Here is a 24,940-nt window from a genome sequence, read left to right on the forward strand (position 1 = left end):
AACCACTATACAGTTTCTTCAAATTGACTGAAAGTTTAAGGTAATTGCAGAAAGTTTTATGATGCTGCAAAACCAACTAATATTCCAGTCACGAAAGAGGCTTTTTGGATGGGATTTCAGGGAGTGAAACCAGGCAGTGTGGCTAAATGTGGATTCACAAACTACGCTTGACTGCACAATATTTCTGGTATATTGAGCTATGAGGTGTTTAAGTTTGTCTCATCTTTTTTTTTTCAAACCTTGTTTTTATTGAATAGAATTTTTTTTACATACACCAATGCAAACATTACCAGAAGCATATATATTATCGACAAAGATTAACCAAAGCATATTATCATATGTGAACTATGTTGTTATGAGATGGTGGGTAACAGAGTATCTATTCCAGATATAATTATACTAGCTATTGAACCCGTTCTATGCCCGAGTTGCGAGAATTTATATGGGTATATGGTCTCCATCCTGGTATGTGCTGCTTCCATCCTGCGCCCTAATCTTGTCATGTGCTGCTACCATCTTGCGCCCCCATCCTGTCATATGCTGCTCCCATCCTGCGCCCCCTTCCTGTCATGTGAAGCCCCCATGCTGCACCCTCATCCTGTTTTGTGCGCCTCTATCTTGTCATGTGCTACTCTCTTCCTGTGCCCTCACCCTGTCATGTGCTCCCATCCTGCGCTTCAATCCTGTCATGTGCTCCCATCCTGCGCCCCAATCCTGTCATGTGGTGCTCCCATCCTGTGCCCCAATCCTGTCATGTGCTCCCATCCTGCACCCCAATCCTGTCATGTGGTGCTCGCATCGTGTCATGTGGTGCTCCCATCCTGCACCCCCATTCTGTAATGTGCTGCTCCCATCCTGCGCCCCCATCCTGCACCCCAATCCTGTCATGTGGTGCTCGCATCGTGTCATGTGTTGCTCCAATCCTGCGCCCGCATTCTGTAATATGCTGCTCCCATCCTGCGCCCCCATCCTGTCATGTGCTCCTCTCATCCTGCGCCCCATCCTGTCATGTGCTGCTCCCATCCTGCGCCCCCTTCCTGTCATGTGAAGCCCCCATGCTGCGCCCTCATCCTGTTTTGTGCGCCTCTATCTTGACATGTGCTACTCTCTTCCTGTGCCCTCACCCTGTCATGTGCTCCCATCCTGCGCTTCAATCCTGTCATGTGCTCCCATCCTGCGCCCCAATCCTGTCATGTGGTGCTCCCATCCTGTCATGTGTGTTGTGAACTATACTTCTTGGCTCCCTCTTGTGGTCACTAGTGATTTGGCACTTGGATTGTCTTTTACCAGGTTGGTACTCACCTGCTTCGTTAGGCCTGGGGTGTTGCTATTTAAACTTCCTGGATTCTCAGTCCAGTGCCTGGCATCGTTGTAATCAGTTCATTTCTGTTTGCTCCTGTCTTCAGGTCCTGGTTCTTTGCAAGATAAGCTAAGTCCTGCTTTCTTACTTTTGTTTATTTGCATTGTTCTTATTTTTGTCCAGATTGTACAAAATGTGATTCCTGATATCGCTGGAAGCTCTAGGGGGCTGATATTCTCCCCCCTCACCGTTAGTCGGTTTGGGGGTTCTTGGATATTCAGCGTGGATATTTTGCAGGGTTTTTTGCTGACCATATAAGTCATCTTACTATCTTCTGCTATTTAGTCAGTGGGCCTCTCTTTGCTAAAATCTAGTTCATTCTTACGTTTGTCTTTTCTTCTTGCCTCACCGTTATTATTTGTTGGGGGCTTGTATTTCTTTGGGGTCTTTTCTCTGGAGGCAAGAGAGGTCTTATTTTCCCTGATAGGGTTAGTTAGTTCTCCGGCTGGCGCGAGACGTCTAGGATCAACGTAGGCACGTTCCCCGGCTACTGTTAGTGTTTGTGCTAGGATCAGCTATATGGTCAGCCTAGTTACCACTTCCCTATGAGCTGGTATTTATGTTTGCAGACTTTGCCTAATCTCTGAGATCCCTTGCCATTGGGATAATAACACATGTGCTCCCATCTTGCGCCCCAATCCTGTCATGTGCTCCCATCCTGCACCCCAATCCTGTCATGTGGTGCTCGCATCCTGTCATGTGGTGCTCCCATCCTGCACCCCCATTCTGTAATGTGCTGCACCCATCCTGCGCCCCCATCCTGTCATGTGCTGCTCTCATCCTGCGCCCCATCCTGTCATGTGCTGCTCCCATCCTGCGCCCCATTCTGTCATGTGTTGCTCCAATCCTGCGCCCCCTTTCTGTAATATGCTGCTCCCATCCTGCGCCCCCATTCTGTAATATGCTGCTCCCATCCTGTGCCCCCATTCTGTCATGTGCTGCTCCCATCCTGCACCTCCATTCTGTAATAAGCTGCACCCATCCTGGGCCCCAATCCTGTCATGTGGTGCTCCCATCCTGCGCCCCCATCCTGTCATGTGCTGCTCTCATCCTGTGCCCCCATCCTGTCATGTGCTGCTCCCATCCTGCTCCCCCATCCTGTAATGTGCTGCTCCCATCCTGCACCCCCATTCTGTCATGTGCTGCTCCCATCCTGCGCCCCCATTCTGTAATGTGCTGCTCCCATCCTGTCATGTGGTGCTCCCATCCTGCAACCCCATGCTGTCATGTGCTGCTCCCATCCTGCGCCCCCATTCTGGTATGTGCTGTCCCCATCCTGGGCCCCCATTCTGTAATGTGCTGCACCCATCCTGCACCCCCATCCTTTCATGTGCTGCTCTCATCCTGCGCCCCCATCCTGTCATGTGCTGCTCCCATCCTGCGCCCCCATTCTGTAATATGCTGCACCCTGTTATGATCCGGTGGTAGGATCACAAAACTGACCTGACAGGTAAACCAGAATATTAGGACAAGCTCTGGGGATGTGGGAGCTATACTGACCACAACCCTGATCCTATCCACACACTCTAAAGGCAGCCGTGGAGCGTTACCTAAAAACCTAGACGCCTCTTCACAGCCTGAGAATCTTGCTACCCCTAGAGAGAAAGCAAAGACCTCACTTGCCTCAGAGAAATAACCCCAAAGTTTAGACAGCCCCCCACAAATAATAACGGTGAGTTACGGGGAAAATACAAACAGAGAAATGAAACAGGTTTAGCAAATGAGGCCCGCTAACACTAGAAAGACAGAAGATAGCAAGGGATCTGTGCGGTCAGTACAAAAACTATCAAAAACTATCCACGCAGAGAATACAAGAACCCCCACACCGACTCACGATGTGAGGGGCGCACTCTGCACCCCAGAGCTACCAGCAAGCGAAAAAATCACATAAAAGCAAGCTGGACTGAACTCATCATATACTGAGAAACGTTTTCAAGGAAATAATGAGCAAAATGAACAAGCAAGACTTAGCTTCTCCAGAAGGAGACAGGTCACAAGGGAGGTCCAGGAGAGATCAGAACCAGGACTGAATACAACGACAGCAGGCAACAAGTGAAGGTCCAGTTGAGTTAAATAGCAGCCAGCATAGCAGGAAATGAGGCAGCTGAGCCCAGCTACAGACCAGCCATATCGCTAAAGGCCACCAGAGGGAGCCCAAGAACAGAACTCACACAGTACCACTCATGACCACAGGAGGGAGCCCGAGAACGGAATTCACAACAGTACCCCCCCCTTGAGGAGGGGTCACCGAACCCTCACCAGAGCTCCCAGGCCGATCAGGACGAGCCAAATGAAAGGCACGAACCAAATCGGCCGCATGGACATCGGAGGCGACAACCCAGGAATTATCCTCCTGACCATAGCCCTTCCACTTAACCAAGTACTGAAGCTTCCGTCTCGAAATACGAGAATCCAAGATCTTCTCCACCACATACTCCAACTCCCCCTCGACCAAGACCGGAGCAGGAGGATCAACAGAAGGGACCACAGGATCCACATATCTCCGCAACAATGACCTATGGAACACATTATGAATGGCAAACGATGTTGGGAGGTCCAACCGAACTGACACAGGGTTGAGGATTTCCAAAATCTTATAAGGACCGATGAAACGAGGCTTGAACTTAGGAGAGGAAACCTTCATAGGGACATAACGAGAAGACAACCATACCAAATCCCCCACACGAAGTCGGGGACCCACACAGCGACGGCGGTTAGCAAAGCGTTGAGCCTTCTCTTGTGACAACGTCAAATTGTCCACCACGTGGTTCCAAATCTGCTGCAACCTATCCACCACAGAATCCACCCCAGGACAGTCAGAAGGCTCAACCTGACCTGAGGAAAAACGAGGATGAAAACCAGAATTGCAAAAAAAAGGTGAAACCAAAGTAGCAGAACTAGCCCGATTATTGAGGGCGAACTCAGCCAATGGCAAAAAAGTCACCCAATCATCCTGATCAGCAGAAACAAAACATCTCAGATAAGTTTCCAAGGTCTGATTAGTTCGTTCGGTTTGGCCATTCGTCTGAGGATGGAAGGCCGACGAAAAAGACAATTCAATGCCCATCTTAGCACAAAAGGACCGCCAAAATCTGGACACAAACTGGGATCCTCTGTCAGACACAATGTTCTCCGGAATACCATGCAAACGAACCACATTCTGAAAAAACAGTGGAACCAAATCGGAGGAGGAAGGCAGCTTAGGCAAGGGCACCAAATGGACCATTTTGGAAAAACGATCACAAACCACCCAGATGACAGACATCCTCTGAGAGACAGGAAGATCCGAAATAAAATCCATGGAAATATGCGTCCAAGGCCTCTTCGGGACAGGCAAAGGCAAAAGCAACCCACTGGCACGAGAACAGCAAGGCTTAGCCCGAGCACAAATCCCACAGGACTGCACAAAGGAACGCACATCCCGCGACAAGGAAGGCCACCAAAAGGACCTAGCCACCAAATCCCTGGTACCAAAAATCCCAGGATGACCCGCCAACACCGAAGAATGAACCTCGGAAATAACTCTACTGGTCCATCTGTCCGGGACAAACAGTCTCTCCGGTGGACAACGGTCAGGTCTATTGGCCTGAAATTCCTGCAGCACCCGTCGCAAATCAGGAGAGATGGCAGACAAAATCACCCACTCTCTGAGGATACCAGCCGGTTCAGAAACTTCCGGGGAGTCAGGCACAAAACTCCTAGAAAGGGCAACAGCCTTCACGTTTTTCGAACCCTGAAGATATGAAACCACGAAATCAAAACGGGAGAAAAACAGCGACCATCGAGCCTGTCTAGGATTTAACCGTTTGGCAGACTCGAGATAAGTCAAATTCTTGTGATCCGTCAAGACCACCACACGATGCTTGGCTCCCTCAAGCCAATGTCGCCACTCCTCAAATGCCCACTTCATTGCCAACAACTCCCGATTACCAACATCATAATTCCGCTCGGCAGGCGAAAACTTTCTTGAAAAGAAAGCACATGGTCTCATCACAGAGCCATCAGAGCTTTTCTGCGACAAGACAGCCCCTGCTCCAATCTCAGAAGCATCAACCTCGACCTGAAAGGGAAGAGAGACATCCGGCTGGCGCAAGACAGGAGCCGAAGAAAACCGACGTTTCAGCTCCTGAAAGGCCTCCACGGCCGCAGGAGACCAATTCGTCACATCAGAACCCTTCTGGGTCAAATCCGTCAAAGGCTTAACCACACTAGAAAAATTAGTGATGAAGCGACGGTAAAAATTAGCAAAACCCAAGAACTTCTGAAGACTCTTCACTGATGTAGGTTGAGTCCAGTCATAAATAGCCTGGACCTTGACTGGATCCATCTCAATAGTAGAAGGAGAAAAAATAAAGCCCAAAAAGGAAACCTTCTGGAATCCGAAGAGACATTTAGAGCCCTTCACAAACAAGGCATTGGCACGCAGGACCTGAAATACCATCCTGACCTGCTTCACATGAGATTCCCAATCATCAGAAAAGACCAAAATATCATCCAGGTACACAATCATAACTCTATCCAGATACTCTCGGAAGATGTCGTGTATGAAGGACTGAAACACAGAGGGGGCATTAGAAAGCCCAAAAGGCGTCACCAAGTACTCAAAATGGCCTTCGGGCGTATTAAATGCTGTTTTCCATTCATCGCCCTGCTTTATGCGCACAAGATTATACGCTCCTCGAAGATCTATCTTGGTGAACCAACTAGCCCCCCTAATCCGAGCAAACAGATCGGACAACAGTGGCAAAGGGTACTGAAATTTGACAGTGATTTTATTTAGAAGGCGATAATCTATACAAGGTCTCAGAGAACCATCCTTTTTGGCCACAAAAAAGAACCCCGCACCCAAAGGGGACGAGGACGGGCGAATATGCCCTTTCTCCAAAGACTCCTTTATATAACTCCGCATAGCGGCATGTTCTGGTACAGATAAATTAAAAAGTCGTCCCTTAGGGAACTTACTACCAGGAATCAAATTTATAGCACAATCACAATCCCTATGAGGAGGTAGGGCACTGGATTTGGGCTCATCAAATACATCCTGGTAGTCCGACAAAAATTCAGGGACTTCAGAAGGAGTAGAAGAAGCAATTGACACCAAAGGAGCATTGCCATGAATTCCCCTGCAACCCCAACTTGACACAGACATTGCTTTCCAATCCAGGACTGGATTATGAGCCTGCAGCCATGGCAGACCCAACACGACAACATCATGTAAATTATGTAGCACAAGAAAGCGAATCACCTCCTGATGTGCAGGAGTCATGCACATGGTCACTTGAGTCCAGTACTGAGGTTTATTCTTGGCCAATGGCGTAGCATCAATTCCCTTTAGTGGAATAGGGAATTGTAAAGGCTCCAAGATAAAACCACAGCGCCTGGCAAATGACAAATCCATCAAATTCAGGGCAGCACCTGAATCCACAAAAGCCATAACTGAGTAGGATGACAGAGAGCAAATCAAAGTAACAGACAAAATGAATTTAGGCTGCACAGTACCAATGGTGACAGACTTAGCGAACCTTTTTGTGCGCTTAGAACACTCTGAGATAACATGAGCAGAATCACCACAGTAAAAGCACAACCCATTCTGACGTCTGTGATTTTGCCGTTCAATTCTGGTCAGAATCCTGTCACATTGCATAGACTCAGGTTTCTGCTCAGAAAATACCGCCAGATGGTGCACAGGTTTGCGCTCCCGCAAACGCCGATCAATCTGAATGGCCAAAGACATTGACTCATTCAGACCCGCAGGCGTGGGGAACCCCACCATAACATCCTTAAGGGCTTCAGAAAGACCCTTTCTGAAAATCGCTGCCAGGGCGCACTCATTCCATTGAGTGAGCACAGACCATTTCCTAAACTTCTGACAGTAAACCTGTGCTTCATCCTGACCCTGAGAGAGAGCCAGCAAAATCTTTTCTGCCTGGTCTACTGAGTTAGGTTCCTCATAAAGCAATCCAAGCGCCAGAAAAAACGCATCCACATTTAGCAATGCAGGATCTCCTGGTGCCAGAGAGAATGCCCAATCTTGAGGGTCACCACGTAACAAAGAAATAACAATTTTAACTTGCTGAACAGAGTCACCAGAGGAACGAGGTCTCAGAGAAAGGAATAATTTGCAATTATTTTTAAAGTTCAAAAACCTAGATCTATCTCCAGAGAAAAGCTCAGGAATTGGTATTTTAGGCTCTGATATAGGACTGCGAACTACATAATCCTGAATGCCCTGTACCCTTGCAGTGAGATGATCCACACTAGAAGACAGACTCTGAATGTCCATATCTGCAGCTGAATTCCGAACCACCCACAGATTAAGGGGAGGAGAGAAGATAGACACACTGCAGAGGAAAAAAAAAATGACCTCAGGACTTCTCTTATCCCTCTTCTGCGATGCATTAACACTTTGTAGGCCTGCTGTACTGTTATGATCCGGTGGTAGGATCACAAAACTGACCTGACAGGTAAACCAGAATATTAGGACAAGCTCTGGGGATGTGGGAGCTATACTGACCACAACCCTGATCCTATCCACACACACTAAAGGCAGCCGTGGAGCGTTACCTAAAAACCTAGACGCCTCTTCACAGCCTGAGAAACTAGCTACCCCTAGAGAGAAAGCAAAGACCTCACTTGCCTCAGAGAAATAACCCCAAAGTTTAGACAGCCCCCTACAAATAATAACGGTGAGTTAAGGGGAAAATACAAACGTAGAAATGAAGCAGGTTTAGCAAATGAGGCCCGCTAACACTAGAAAGACAGAAGATAGCAAGGGATCTGTGCGGTCAGTACAAAAACTATCAAAAACTATCCACGCAGAGAATACAAGAACCCCCACACCGACTCACGATGTGAGGGGCGCACTCTGCACCCCAGAGCTACCAGCAAGCGAAAAAATCACATAAAAGCAAGCTGGACTGAACTCATCATATACTGAGAAACGTTTTCAAGGAAATAATGAGCAAAATGAACATGCAAGACTTAGCTTCTCCAGAAGGAGACAGGTCACAAGGGAGGTCCAGGAGAGATCAGAACCAGGACTGAAAACAACGACAGCAGGCAACAAGTGAAGGTCCAGGTGAGTTAAATAGAAGCCAGCATAGCAGGAAATGAGGCAGCTGAGCCCAGCTACAGACCAGCCATATCGCTAAAGGCCACCAGAGGGAGCCCAAGAACAGAACTCACACAGTACCACTCATGACCACAGGAGGGAGCCCGAGAATGGAATTCACAACAGCACCCATCCTGGGCCCCAATCAAAAGTTAATTTATTTCAGTTCTTCAATACAAAAAGTGAAACTCCTATATTATATAGAGTCATTACAAACAGAGTGATCTATAATATAATATATAAGTGTTTATTTCTGTTAATGTTGATGATTATGGCTTACAGCCAGTGAAAACACAAAAGTCATTATCTCAGTAAATGAGAATACTTTATAACATCAGCTTGAAAAATGATTTTAAAAATCAGAAATGTTGGCCTACTGAAATGTATGTCCAGTAAATGCACTCAGTACTTGGTTGGGGCTCCTTTTGCATCAATTGCTGCATCAGTGCAGTGTGGCATGGAGACAATCAGCCTGTGGCACTGCTGAGGTGTTATGGAAGCCCAGGTTGCTGTGATAGCAGCCTTCAGCTCCTCTGCATTGTTGGGTCTGGTGTCTCTCATCTTCCTCTTGACAAAGCCCAATTGATTTATAGACAAGGGAACCCCAATGCCAACAATGGTTTGGAGGGTCCCTGCAGCATCATCACCTCTGTTTTGTCTCATTTGATATTATAGCCCATCAAGACTTCCACATCTTCTAATTTTCATATAAGGGAATGCAGGACCTGTTTGGAGTTAGTTACTATCAGCAAAATATCATCTGCAAATGCCGTGACCTTTAACTCTCTAGAGCCCACCATAAGTCCCCTAAAAGTAGGGATCTGCAATAGTTGGCGTAGTAAGGGGTTTATAGAGAGGTTAAATAGAAGGGGTGACAGAGGATATCCCTGTTTGGCTGCTCAAAAGAGATCTATTGCTGGTGCACCACCTCCATTAACTGTGAAGTATATCGTGGCACAACTGTGTTGGTGCACAAGATAGGTTTCCCACACCAGTAGATAAATGATAGATAAGTAACTTGGCACTCAACTTAATAAATTGTGATGATGATTTTTTATTCAGATGGCAGTCCAAAATTAAACATTTCGGTCAGACATTAGACCTTCTTCAGTAAACCGACTGCTTTAGATATTTAGGATGGAGGATATCTCTAATTAAGGAGTAGGTCCTAGACAATGGTTACAAGTGGACCTGTCTGGGAATAGTAGTTGCCCAGATATGTCACCAGGGAGGAGTATCGTGTATGGGCCTGGTGTTCCAGGTTTGGAAAAAACACTGTAACTAATGTAGATAGCTTGCTGATAACTCAGTATAAGGATATATGTCCACACAGGTATAGTGGGAAGTGTAAATGCCAGAGGCATAAAGAGGAACTATGTAATATATATCATAGCCGCAAGAGCCAGTTAGTTCAATTGAGTGGTATTGTTATTATTGAGGATGTATAGAGGCGTCTAATGAAACAGGCGTGCTAGATTAAACACGTAGCCCATGTGCGGTGTGCAGCTGGTATGCCTCAACGCGGTGTCCGCCGCTAGTTGAATCAACTAGCGGTGGACACCGCGTTGAGGCATACCAGCTGCACGATACTCCTCCCTGGTGACATATCTGGGCAACTACTATTCCCAACTTGAGTGCCAAGTTACTTATCTATCACCTCCATTAACTGTCACACAAGTATTTGCATTTATATGAAGGTATTGAATATATTGCAGGGATCTCGGGCCAAAATTTCCCCTGCCTAGAACTTCATACAAAAAAGGTCATGACACCTTATCAAAGGCCTTTTTGGCATCCAGACTCATCAGCATTGCGGATGGTCGTGATGCATCTTGGCCCAAGACCGTGGCTAATACCCCCAGGCGTATATTTGCCACACTGCTCCATCCCTGGGTAAAGCCCGTCTGAGCCCCACACAGAAGGCCCGCATCAACATATGTAGATGGTTTGCTAAGATCTTCTCCAGAAGCTTACAGTCATGGTTGAGAAGTGAGATTGGGCGGTATGATTGTGGCAGTAATGGGTCACTGTTAGGTTTAGGGATAACTATAGTGTGTGAGTCAGTGTATCGATCGATAGAAGCCCATTGAAGGAAAGCTGCATTGAAAAGGTTAGTCAAAATGGGAACTTAGGGTACCGTCTCACATAACGATTTACCAACGATTACGACCAGCGATACGACCTGGCCGTGATCGTTGGTAAGTCGTTGTGTGGTCGCTGGAGAGCTGTCACACAGACCGCTCTCCAGCGACCAACGATGAAGAGGTCCCCAGGTAACCAGGGTAAACATCGGGTTACTAAGCGCAGGGCCGCGCTTAGTAACCCGATGTTTACCCTGGTTACCAGTGTAAAAGTAAAAAAAACAAACAGTACATACTCACCTTCGCGTCCCCTGGCGTCCGCTTCCCTGCACTGACTGAGCGCCGGCCCTAACATCAGAGCGGTGATGTCACCGCTGTGCTGTGCTTTCACTTTACGGCCGGCGCTCAGTCAGTGCAGGAAGCGGACGCCGGGGGACACGAAGGTGAGTATGTACTGTTTGTTTTTTTTACTTTTACGATGGTAACCAGGGTAAACATCGGGTTACTAAGCGCGGCCCTGCGCTTAGTAACCCGATGTTTACCCTGGTTACAAGCGAACGCATCGTTGGATCGGTGTCATACACACCGATCCAACGATGACAGCGGGAGATCCAGCGACTAAATAAAGTTCCAAACGATCTGCTACGACGTACGATTCACAGCGGGGTCCCTGATCGCTGCTGCGTGTCAGACACAGCGATATCGTATGGATATCGCTGGAACGTCACGGATCGTACCGTCGTAGCGATCAAAGTGCCAATGTGTGACAGTACCCTAAGTCATCGGATAGAATCTTATCATATTCAGCAAAGAGACCATCAGTGTCTGGGGTCTTAAAATTGAATGCCTGTCTCACTTCATCCTCCATTACTATTGAGTCTAACACCACTTGTTGCTCAGTGATCAGCGATGGGAGATTAATTGAATTAAAAAAGGAGTTAATCGCTGGGAGGTTTGCCAGGGGCTCTGTATGTGCCCTCATAGTAATCACTGAAAATTTGCTTGATCTCTTTACGGTCAGTCATCTGCTAGCCCGTTACTGGGTACTACAGCTTTATAGCTGGCTTGTAGGGCTGCTTGTGTTTAGGGTAGCTAGTAATTTGTCTATTTTATTTCCCCAGCGATAAAATGTATTTTGTCTCATCTTCTTAAATTGGTAAAATTACAAAGTGGTTGTAAAAACAAACAACTTTGTAGTATATCTGTTATTTAAAATCTCCTCCGTTCTCAAGAATAGAGAGATTTTTATTTTTACTGTTTAGTACACATTGCCTAGGTTACCAACCACTACTTCAGCCTATAAGAGGTGGCAGGTCTCCCAAGCAAGGAGCGTAGTCCTTGCAAGAACTTTACAATAGAGCTTGCAAGCCAGCGGCACAACCATTTGGTCTTGATAAATCACAGTGGACCTACACCAGATGACATGGCTTCCTAAACCATCACTAATTGTGGAAACTTCACATTAGACCTTGAAAATCAAGGTCCCATTGTCTGGAGGAAGAGTGGAGCTGCACACAATCTAAGCTGCTTGAGGTCTAGTGTGAAGTTTACACAATCAGTGATGGTTTGGGAGCCGTGTCATCTGCTGTTATTGGTACACTGTGTTTTATCAAGACCAAAGTCAGCACAGCCATCTACCATTACATTTTAGAGCACTTCATGCTTCCCTCTGCCAACAAGCTTTTTGGAGATGGAAATTCCATTCTCCAGCAGGACTTGGCAAAAGTACCAATACCTGGTTTAAAAACAACAGTATCACTGTGTTTGATTGGCCAGCAAACTCACCTGACCTTAACCCCATAGAGAATCTATGGGGTTTTGTCAAGAGGAAGATGAGGGACACCAGACCCAACAATGCAGATGAGCTGAAGGCTGCTATCAAAGCTACCTGGGCTTCCATAACACCTCAGCAGTGCCACAGGCTGGTCGCCTCCATGCCACACTGCACTGATGCAGACATTGATACAAAAGGAGCCCCAACCAAGTATTGAGTGCATTTACTAAACATGCATTTCAGTAGGCCAACATTTCGGATTTTTAAAATCATTTTTCAAGCTGATGTTGTAAAGTATTCTAATTTACTGAGATAATGACTTTTGGGTTTTCATTGGCTGTAAGCCATAATCATCAACATTAACAGAAATAAACACTTGAAATAGATCACTGTTTGTAAAGACTCTATATAATATATGAGTTTCACTTTTTGTATTGAAGAACTGAAATTAATTAACTTTTTGATGATATTCTAATTTTGTGAGATGCACCTGTAGCTGTCAAAATAATAAGACAATGGAGAGCCTGCCTTCAGCCTTACTCATTTAAAGTCTAAGATAGAACATATTTTATTTTTCCTGATCATACATGTTTCAGAAATGTTTTCTATTTTTTTCTTTCTTTACTTTGTTAAGTTTCTCAGAAGGTAATAGGTTATCTTTAACCCTTTCCTGACTGGGCGATTTTCCATTTTTGCGCTTTATATTTTTCTTCCCCTATTTGCAAGAACCATAACTAATAATTATTTTTCCTTCGTCATAGTTGTATGAGGGCTTGTTTTTGAGGTACGAGTGCAAGCATACATGTTTGTTTTTTATTTCTTTATTTGTAATAGGGGAATAGTAGGAAATATTCAAATTTCTATCTGTTTTTCATATTTTTAAAAACATTTTTTTGTAATTGCTTACTTTTTTTTTTAAGTCCCTTAGGGAACTTTGATTTTATCACAGTATCGCAGCATATAGTAATAATCACAGACTCCTATGAAGCCCAGTCACAGGAGCATCACCATGGCGGAGCATAGCTATGGCAGCCCATCATCACCCTGCATTCAAACCATGGAAAGGGCGGCAGTGGGCTCATAGCATAGCGTGCCCCTTTATTGTGTGCTTTATATGAGTAACACAGCCAGTTTGTGAACATGCACCAAATATGGACCCAACATATAAGGTACCAGTGTGTTATATATCAGGTGTTGCTAAGAGCTATAAGTAGCATGATCAGTGCTACCTTTTTATTTTGAGAATGATATAAAGCACCTTCATTCATCATTGTTACAATTAATTAAACTTGTTTACATACATGTAGATAAAACATTATTGACTGGAGAAAGTACCACGGAAAAGAAGTTACTTGGACTTACCACCTTTGGCCTATCAATGAATACCAGGTAATAGGGAATATTGATTTCCGATTTTCACGTTTTTGTTATCTAAATTAGCAGAAAAGCTTGGTCAGAGACCGGCCATAGATATTCCGTCTACCAATTCTCCTTTAACAACCAGAGTGTAATGTCTGCAACATACAGTTGTTATTTCTCTTTGAGGTGTAGTTGAAGTACAAGTTTAAGTGCAAAAGGTGAAAATGTTCCTTTTTGGAAACCATTTGATGAACAGCTATTTGATGAGGTGTATAGCCGGCTTTGATGGGATTGTCTACCATCCTCCTGCATGCCGGTGGTTGTGTGCTTCTGTAGATTGATAGTTTGGGTTGGCGGCATGGCTGCTCTGCTGGCCCAAACTATGCACCCTCTGATGATGCAAGCACAGGAGGCTTTTCCTCTGCAGCATCAAAGGAGCGCAGGGGGGGGGTATTATAACTGAATCTGGACGGCTTCAAAGCACGTACAAGCATATAACAAAAGTGCTGTGAAATGATGAAAAATATTCAATTATGACATTTTTTGCGTTTTGTGTTTACGATTGTGCTGTAAAAATACAATACAATCATTGTGCTGTAAAAATGGAAACCGGATTCTCCAGGTCAGTATGATATGGAAATACCAAACAGATTTTTTTATGTAAGTGTTTTAAAAAAAATTTCAGAAGTTTGAAAAAAAATAAATTTTGGTTTGTGTCGCCATTTTCCAAGAACTGTAACATTTTTACTTTTTCAAGAAATGGAGCTGTCTGAAGGCTTGTTCTTTGACTGATGAGCTGACATTTTCGTTGATAAATGTTGGGTTTCATGTTGAATTGTCATTTTTTAAGGAAGTGTGATGACTGAAAAATCTAAATTCTGGTGTCTTGATTTTTTTTCTCATTACTGCCTTTACCGATCGTGTTAATTGATTTTATATTTATAGATTGGACTTTTATAGATATAATGCAAAATATTTGTTTTTTGAAATTTTTTTTAACTTCTTTATTTTTAATGCATTAAAATTCGGAGATTAAAATGTTTTAACTGGTCACTTTATTTTTTAGTCCCCTTAAGGGACTTGAACTTGTGATCGTCTTATCGCTCATTCTATATACTACAATATCGCAGTATTGAAGTATATGGTGAAAATCGCCAACTCCTTTGGGCTTCAGAGAAGGACTATGTAGTGACAGGGGCCTTCAAAAGGCTCCTGACTGCCATGGTAACACATCAGTGCCTCACGATCACATCATGGAGCGCTGATGTAAGACTGTGCACTCTCTGGCTGAGATGTCAACCCCTGTGTGGTTAAATGCCACTGTCTGAGACTTTAAGAATAAAGAGGTTATGGTGGCACTGAAAGGTCTAGTCGTTTTGGTGGTGTGGGGTTGTGGCACATACACAATAGAGGAGTAAGGAGCAGCACCAAATGGATTCCCATTCAGGGGATAGAACAGATAGAATGTGATCATTAAAGAATGGGGTGCTGGTGTGCTGCCAAGGAGGATAGTGAAGACTTGGAAGGTAAATGTAGATAACTTTATTCATAGTGTTCTGGATCACAAACCGCTTTTTGGCTCTGGACCAGAGCCTTCATCAGGTGTTACCCATCAAAGGGCTAAGTGGTGTGCTATTCATTTGTACCTGGTAGTCACGTTAAGACAATCCTCGTTGCCAGGACCTAATGCCAATGTATTAGATAGATAGATAGATAGATAGATAGATAGATAGATAGATAGATAGATAGAAGAAAAGCTGGTAATTCATGTGCTGCGATCAGTAAAATCACACTGACAGGTTAGAATAGAATAGATATATACACATAGAATACATAGATATATAGATGTCAGTGACACACATATATGTATATATATTACATAGATAGATAGAAGAAAAGCCAGCAATTTATGTGCACGTACAGTAAAGTCACTGCAGGAGCCAACAGGATAGAAGAGATGGATTACATACAGTAAATACATATAGAATAGATAGATAAATAGATGTCAGTGACACATATAATTAGCAGGGCTGCCACTAGAAATTTCGGGGCCCCATACTGGTAAAATTTTCGGGGCCCCGTTGAGACTCCGCCCAGGATCCACCCCAGCCCCACCTCCACGCTCCACCCCTCGAACTGTCCACAGTCCCACCGCTCTCTCTTGGAAAAACTCCACTTCTCACCTATCACACATTAACAGTTCCCATCACCAGATCATATACATAGCCAGCAGCTTTTGTTTTGGCCAAAAGATTTTTTAAGCCGCCACCATAACACGGTAGACACTTTTGGCTGGGTCCTACTCTACTGTAACCTATTAAATATTTGTTAAAATATGCAATACAATTTAGGTATATTTTTATTTATTTTTCAATTTTTAAAATGACCAATAATATCACATAAAAAGAACAAATACCGCTACACCATGACCAGATGACATATTACCACCACAGTGATCGAATAATATCACATAAAAAGAACAAATACCGCTACACCATGACCAGATGACATATTACCACCACAGTGATCGAATAATATCACATACAAAGAACAAATACCGCTACACCATGACCAGATGACATATTACCACCACAGTGACCGAATAATATCACATACAAAGAACAAATACCGCTACACCATGACCAGACCACATATTACCACCACATAGTGACTGAATACTACAATTCTGATCAGTAATTAAAAAAAAGCACCATACGATCACCATAAGTGTCATTATGCACAGGAGATCTGTACTTAGTATGCAGTGTCTGTGTACAGATAATACAGTGATCACTAGTGAAATTATACACAGGAGCTCTGTATACAGTGTATAGGTAACACACTGACTCACCAGTGACGTCTCTAGGTGAAGTCCTTCATCTTTCATCCAGCACAGACCGCCATCATTTCATCCAGCCAGGACTCGTCTCTGCAGGAAATAACACAGTTATCTCGAGCTCCGCTTGTAGAATACATTACTTAATTTTTCCCAACTTCTACATTACACCACATGAAGAAAAAGAGGCGACATAGTGTCACTCTGCACAGTAACAGGACCGCCCCCCCATTTAAAACCGTGTCCTCAAAAAATAAAATAAATGCGGTACATCACTGCAGTAATAATATCCCTAAATTAGCCCCTATGGTAATAATATTCCCCATCCTGGCCACCGTGTGTCTCATTCCTGGCGTCAGCCATATGTTCTCCCATCCTGCCCTCATGAGTATCCATTGTGCCCCATATGATCTCCCCATCCTGCCCCATATGATCGCCCCATGTGATCTCTCCATCCTGCCCCATCTGTCTCCATCATATCCATCCTGCCCCATGATCCTGCATGGTCTGTCTCCAATTCTGCTCCCAGTGTCTCCAATTATGCCCCATGTCTCCATTCTGCCCATGTCTGCAATCCTGCCACTTGTCTCCAATCATGCCCCCTGTGTCTCCATTCTGCCCCATCTGTCTCCAATCCTCCCCCATCTGTCTCCAGTCATGCCCCCATGTATTTCATCCTGCCCCGTGTCTCCAATCATGCCCCGTATCTCCATTCTGCCCCGTGTCTCGCATTCTGCCCCAATGTCTAGCATTCTGCCCCAATGTCCAGCATTCTGCCCCCGGGTCTCACAGTCTGCCCCTGTGTCCAGCATTCTGCCCGTCACTGTGTCCAGCATTCTGCCCCTGTCACTGTGTCCAGCATTCTGCCCCTGTGTCTCCAGCATTCTGCCCCAGTGTCTCCAGCATTCTGCCCCCAGTGTCTCCAGCATTCTGCCCGTGTCTCCAGCATTCTGCCCCCAGTGTCTCCAGCATTCTGCCCCTGTGTCTCCAGCATTCTGCCCCTGTCACTGTGTCCAGCATTCTGCCCGTGTCTCCAGAATTCTGCCCCCAGTGTCTCCAGCATTCTGCCCCCAGTGTCTCCAGCATTCTGCCCCTGTGTCTCCAGCATTCTGCCAATGTGTCTCCAGCATTCTGCCCCTGTGTCTCCAGCATTCTGCCCCTGTCACTGTGTCCAGCATTCTGCCCGTCACTGTGTCCAGGATTCTGCCCGTGTGTCTCCAGCATTCTGCCCCCAGTGTCTCCAGCATTCTGCCCCCAGTGTCTCCAGCATTCTGCCCCACTGTGTCCAGCATTCTGCCCCTGTCACTGTGTCCAGCATTCTGCCCCTGTGTCTCCAGCATTCTGCCCCCAGTGACTCCAGCATTCTGCCCCTGTGTCTCCAGCATTCTGCCCCTGTGTCTCCAGCATTCTGCCCCTGTGTCTCCAGCATTCTGCCCCCAGTGTCTCCAGCATTCTGCCCCCAGTGTCTCCAGCATTCTGCCCCCAGTGTCTCCAGCATTCTGCCCCTGTGTCTCCAGTATTCTGCCCCTGTCACTGTGTCCAGCATTCTGCCAGTGTCTCCAGCATTCTGCCCCCAGTGTCTCCAGCATTCTGCCCCTGTGTCTCCAGCATTCTGCCAATGTGTCTCCAGCATTCTGCCCCTGTGTCTCCAGCATTCTGCCCCCAGTGTCTCCAGCATTCTGCCCCCAGTGTCTCCAGCATTCTGCCCCCAGTGTCTCCGGTGGTCCCCCGCTGCCGCTTGCCTCTTCTCCACCGTCTGGTCCTCCGCCGGTCCCCAGCTGCCACCTGCCTCTTCTCCTCCGCTGTCTGGTCCTCCCCGCCGGGTCCCTCGTCGTCTGGTGGTCCCCCGCTGCCGCCTGTCTCTTCTGCTCCCTCCGCCGTCTGCTCCTCCGCCATCTGCAGGCGCAGCCACGTGGTGGCACATCGCACGCTCAGCACGCTGCTCTGCTCCGGAATGAGGAAGTGGAGCAGGGCAGCGTGTGACGTCACGAACTTGCGGCCCATGATGCACCGTGGGCCCGGCCACCTTAAAGCTACAGGGCTCATTTAGGCACAGTGGCAGCCGTGCAGCCGCAGCCTGAATAAAAATGTCAGGGGGGGCCCGAGCAGAGCGCGGACCGGACCGGCTGCCAGCGTGCTCGCTCGGGCCCCCCTTTTTGCTCCTCATCACCGGGCCCCATACTGCAGTGATGCCTGTAATGCCCTGATGGCGGCCCTGATAATTAGTACCGTGTGTGCAGCTTACTGTACATGTATTTAATTAATAAAAGATTTTTGGAAAAAAATGGCGTTGGCTTCCACGCAATTTTCAGAATCAGCAGAGGGAAAGCCGATGTCTGGGAGCCAATGTTTATAGCCTGGGAAGGGGGTAATACCCTTGGAGTTTCCCAGGCTATTAATATTAGCTCACAACTGTATGCTTAGCCTTTACTAGCTATTAAAATGAGGGACCCTAAAAAATATGACATAGGGTCCCCCTATAATTAATAACCAGCAAAGACTATGCAGACATCTGCGGGCTGATATTAATAGCCTAGGAAGGGGCCATGGATACTGGTTCCCCCAGGCTAAAAACATCAGCTCTCAGCCGCCCCAGAAAAGGCGCATTTCTATGATGCGCCAATTCTGGCACCTAGCCTCGCTGTTCCCACTTGCCCTGAAGCGGTGGCAAGTGGGGTAATAGTTGCGGTGGGGGTTGATGTCACCTTTGTACTGTCAGGAGACGGCGAACCCCGAGGTTAGTAATGGAGAGGTGTCAATAAGACGTCCCCATTACTAACCCCATAGTCACATTGTATGAAAACACAGACACCCAGAAAAAAAGTCCTTTAATTGAAAGAAATTACACAGACTCCTTTAATAAATCTTAATTAAACCATACTTACAACCTCGCCCTTTCCCTCAATGCCGATTTTTCATACGTTTAGTGTGACTCCGGCCTTAGTCTTATTATGGTCTCTCACCTCTGTATTTACGGATGGCCCATTGGCTTTTTAACCCCTTAACGACCGCCGATACGCCTTTTAACGGCGGCCGCTAAGGGTACTTAAACCACAGCGCCGTTAATTAACGGCGCTGTGGAAAAAGTGAATAGCGCCCCCCAGAGTCGGATTTTCTCTGGGGTCTCGGTTGCCGAGGGTAGCCGAGACCCCAGAGAACATGATTCGGGGGGTTTTTACCGACCCCCGAGTTGCGATCGCCGGTAATTAACCGTTTACCGGCGGTCGCAACAAAAAAAAAAAAAACGCGATTTGCCGTTTAATTTCTCTGTCCTCCGATGTGATCGCACATCGGAGGACAGAGAAATGTGGTCCCCGATGGCCCCCAATAGCCCCCCAATACTTACCTACCTCCCCCGGTGCTCCTCGTGTCTCCCCATGGGCGCCGCCATCTTTTTTCCGGGAAAAAATGGCGGGCGCACGCGCAGTGCGCCCACCGCCCGGCACCCGGATGTTCTTTGGGGTCTCGGCTGCCGGGGGTAGCCGAGACCCCAAAGAACATGATCGGGGTCGATTTGCACCGACCCCTGCTTTGCGATCGCCGGTAATTAACAGTTTACCGGCGACCGCAAAAAAAAAAAAAAAAAGCGATCAGTTATTTCTCTGTCCTCTGATGTGATCGCACATCAGAGGACAGAGAAATAGGGGGATTCGGGGACCCTATCATACTCACCCGGGGTCCCTGGGTCCTCTTCTGTCTTCTCCTGTCAGCCGGCTTTTTCATCATGGCGGGCGCATGCGCAGTGCGCCCGCCATCTGCTGCCATCTGCCGGCCGGCAGGAGAAGACAAGTTGGGGCTAAAATTAGGGTTAGGGTTAGGGTTAGAGTTAGGGTTAGGGTTGGGGCTAAATTTAGGGTTAGGGCTAGGGTTAGGGTTAGGCTACTTTCACACTAGCGTTTTTTGGCTTCCGTCGCAATGCGTCGTTGGAGAAAAAACGCATCCTGCAAAAGTGCTTGCAGGATGCGTTTTTTCTCCATTGGCTTGCATTAGCGACGCATTGCGACGGATTGCCACATGTCGCATCCGTCGTGCGACGGATGCGTCGTGCTTCGGCGGACCGTCGACACAAAAAAAACTACATGTAACTTTTTTGTGCGACGTGTCCCACATATTTCAGTGACACGTATTTAAGTGACACGTGCCACGTATCAAAGTGCCACGTGCCACATATTTCAGTGCCACGTATCAAAGTGCCACGTGCCACGTATCAAAGTGCCACGTGCCACGTATCAAAGTGCCACGTGCCACGTATCAAAGTGCCACGTGCCACATATTTCAGTGCCACGTGCCACGTATCAAAGTGCCACGTGCCACGTATCAAAGTGCCACGTGCCACATCTTTCAGTGCCACGTATTTAAGAGACACGTGCCACGTATCAAAGTGCCACGTGCCAATTATTTCAGTGCCACGTATTTAAGTGACACGTGCCACGTATCAAAGTGCCACGTGCCACATATTTCAGTGCCACGTATCAAAGTGCCACGTGCCACGTGTCAAAGTGCCACGTGCCACGTATCAAAGTGCCACGTGCCACGTATCAAAGTGCCACATATTTCAGTGCCACGTGCCACGTATCAAAGTGCCACGTGCCACGTATCAAAGTGCCACGTGCCACATCTTTCAGTGCCACGTATTTAAGTGACACGTGCCACGTATCAAAGTGCCACGTATCACGTATTTCAGTGCCACGTATTTAAGTGACACGTATCACGTATAAGTGCCACGTGTCACGTATTTAATTGCCACATATTTAAGTGCCACGTATCAAGATTTTCCATGGAGAACAGACACATCCAGAGATATGTCTGCTCTCCACGGCTGCAGCAACACACTGACAGGAGCCATAGTTCCTGTCGGTGTGTCACTGCGCATGCGCGAGCGAGTTTACCGGCGGTCATTGACCCCGGCACTCTCGCTTAACGGCAGTGCTGCGTGGGAAAGTTCAACGCAGCTGTACTGCTGTTAACCGAGACGCCGGAGTCATTGAACTCCGGAACAGTACGCGATACACTGCTAGGAGCTTCGCTCCTGGCAGTGTATCGCCGGAGAGCAGCCGATCGGCGTGGGACACTCGTTTTATGGATTCTGCGGACAGGGAGTATGAATTTGGTTTATTATTTTTGGATTTTTTCCTGGAGGATCGAGGGCTTCGCCTAAAAGTGTGCTGTTGGTGAGTATATACTCTGTGTTATATGTTGTATGTACTGTGTGTCATGTATGTGTATTGTGTGTAGGTGTTTTGTGTAACTTTACAATTGTGCTAAGTCGCCGGACACAGGGACAACTCTCCCATCCTAATACCGGATGGGAGTAGTAGTCCCATACGGCGACTTAGCACAATGGTGGCACTAGCGTCGCATGGGGACACACACACGCACACACACACACACAGAAGGACTCCATGCTGCTTCACTGGGGGGCGGGGGCTTCCCTCTTCCTGTCCGACGTCACGTCCGGTCCTGGGTGTCAACCCCTCCGTACAAAGACGCCGACACCCAGGACAAAGGCGCTGTGTGTGGAAGGTAATATGGGGCCCTAGGGGGATACGCAGACACGCCGCTGCGTAAAGAATTGACATGTCAATTCTTTTTACGCCGGCGTGTTTGCAGACAAAAGCGCCGCGTTTTTTTGCGGTGTGTCTGAACGGCAAAGTGAATTTCTCATTCACTTTGCCGGCAGACGAAAATGACATTGCGCATTTTTGAAAAGCGCCCGCAAAATAGCGCTCAAAAATGCGCTATGTCTGAAAGTAGCCTAAGGCTTCTTTCACACTTGCGTCGGTACGGGGCGGTCGCAATGCGTCGGCCCGATGTACCGACGCACGTTGTGAAAATTGTGCACAACGTGGGCAGCGGATGCAGTTTTTCAACGCATCCGCTGCCCAGTCTATGTCCTGGGGAGGAGGGGGCAGAGTTACGGCCACGCATCCGCGGAAATGGCGGACGCGACGTACAAAAAAAAGGTTACATTGAACTTTTTTTGTGACGACGGGGGCTAAAGTTATGGTTAGGGTTGGGGCTAAAGTTAGGGTTGGGGCTAAAGTTAGGGTTAGAGTTGGGATTAGGGTTAGGGTTTGGATTAGGGTTGGGATTAGTGTTACGTTTGGGATTAGGGTTGGGATTAGGGTTAGGGTTGGGATTAGGGTTAGGGGTGTGTTGGATTTAGGGTTTTGATTAGGGTTATGGTTAGGGTTGAGATTAGGGCTGTTTTGGGGTTAGGGTTGTGATTATCGTTAGGGTTGTGATTAGGATTATGGATCGGGTTGAGATTAGGGTTAGGGCTGTGTTGGGGTTAGGGTTGGAGTTAGAATTGGGGGGTTTCCACTGTTTAGGTACATCAGGGGGTCTCCAAACACGACAGCCAATTTTGCGCTAAAAAAGTCAAATGGTACTCCCTCCCTTCTGAGCTCTGCCGTGCGCCCAAACAGTGGTTTACCCCCACATATGGGGCATCAGCGTACTCGGGATAAATTGGACAACAACTTTTGGGGTCCAATTTCTCCTGTTACCCTTGTGAAAATAAAAACTTGGGGGCTAAAAATCTTTTTTGTTGGAAAAAAATATATTTTTTTATTTTCACTACTCTACATTATAAATTTCTGTGAAGCACTTGAGCTTTCAAAGTTCTCACCACATATCTAGATAAGTTCCTTAGGGGGTCTAGTTTCCAAAATTTGGTCACTTGTGGGGGTTTCTACTGTTTAGGTACATTAGGGGTCTGCAAACGCAACATAACGCCCGCAGACAATTCTATCAAAGTCTGCATTGCAAAATGGCGCTCCTTCCCTTCCGAGCTCTGCCGTGCGCCCAAACAGTGGTTTACCCCCACATATGGGGTACCAGCATACTCAGGACAAATTGGACAACAACTTTTGGGGTCCAATTTCTCTTGTTACCCTTGTGAAAATAAAAATTTGGGGGCTAAAAAAATCTTTTTTGTGGGGAAAAAAAATATTTTTTATTTTCACTACTCTGCATTATAAACTTCTGTGAAGCACTTGGGCATTCAAAGTTCTCACCACATATCTAGATAAGTTCCTTGGGGGGTCTATTTTCCAAAATGGGGTCACTTGTTGGGGGTTTCTACTGTTTAGGTACATTAGGGGTCTGCAAAGGCAACATAACGCCCGCAGACAATTCTATCAAAGTCTGCATTCCAAAATGGCACTCCTTCCCTTCCGAGCTCTGCCATGCGCCCAAACAGTGGTTTACCCCCACATATGGGGTACCAGCATACTCAGGACAAATTGGACAACAACTTTTGGGGTCCAATTTCTCTTGTTACCCTTGTGAAAATAAAAACTTGGGGGCTAAAAAATCTTTATTGTTAAAAAATATATATTTTTTATTTTCACGACTCTGCATTATAAACTTCTGTGATGCACTTGGGCATTCAAAGTTCTCACTACACATCTAGATAAGTTCCATGGGGGGTCTAGTTTCCAAAATGGGGTCACTTTTGGGGGGTTTCTGCTGTTTAGGCACATCAGGGGCTCTCCAAACGCGACATGGCGTCCGATCTCAATTCCAGTCAATTTTGCATTGAAAAGTCAAATGGCGCTCCTTTGCTTCCGAGCTCAGCCATGCGCCCAAACAGTGGTTTACCCCCACATATGGGGTGTCGGCGTACTCAAGACAAATTGTACAACAGCTTCTGGGGTCCATTTTCTCCTGTTACCCTTGGTAAAATAAAAATTTGGAGGCAAAAAGATCATTTTTGTAGAAAAAATGCGATTTTTTTATTTTCACGGCTCTACGTTATAAACTTCTGTGAAGCACCTGGGGGTTTAAAGTGCTCACCACACATCTAGATAAGTTCCTTAAGGGGTCTAGTTTCCAAAATGGTGTCATATGTGGGGGGTCTCTACTGTTTAGGCACATCAGCGGCTCTCCAAACGTGACATGGCGTCCGATCTCAATTCCAGCCAATTCTACATTGAAAAAGTAAAACGACACTCCTTCTCTTCCAAGCTCTGCGGTGCGCCCAAACAGTGGTTTACCCCCATATATGGGGTATCGACGTACTCAGGAGAAATTGCACAACAACTTTTGTGGTCTAATTTCTCCTGTTACCCTTGTGAAAATAAAAATTTGGGGGCAAAAAGATCATTTTTGTAGAAAAAATGAGATTTTTTATTTTCACGGCTCTACGTTATAAACTTCTGTGAAGCACTTGGGGGTTCAAAGTGCTCACCACACATCTAGATAAGTTCCTTGGGGGGTCTAGTTTCCAAAATGGTATCACTTGTGGGGGGTTTCCACTGTTTAGGCACATCAGGGACTCTCCAAACGCGACATGGCATCCGATCTCAATTCCAGCCAATTCTGCATTGAAAAAGTCAAACGGTGCTCCTTCACTTCCAAGCTCTGCGGTGCGCCCAAACAGTGGTTTACCTCCACATATGGGGTATCGACGTAC

At 46.6% G+C, this 24,940-nt stretch overlaps 1 protein-coding gene across 1 annotated transcript in view; it reads left to right on the forward strand.

The window, feature by feature from the left end:
• Window positions 1-24,940, forward strand: part of TEX14 (testis expressed 14, intercellular bridge forming factor) — a 416,166-nt gene that overhangs the window by 346,267 nt on the left and 44,959 nt on the right. The window contains exon 21 of the mRNA XM_077296342.1: window positions 13,634-13,715. Within this exon, the coding sequence (XP_077152457.1) occupies window positions 13,634-13,715 (82 nt within the window). The remainder of the gene's footprint in view (window positions 1-13,633; window positions 13,716-24,940) is intronic.

The sequence above is a fragment of the Ranitomeya variabilis genome, chromosome 3 (genome assembly GCF_051348905.1).
Source record: "Ranitomeya variabilis isolate aRanVar5 chromosome 3, aRanVar5.hap1, whole genome shotgun sequence".
In the NCBI taxonomy this organism is placed as follows: domain Eukaryota; kingdom Metazoa; phylum Chordata; class Amphibia; order Anura; family Dendrobatidae; genus Ranitomeya; species Ranitomeya variabilis.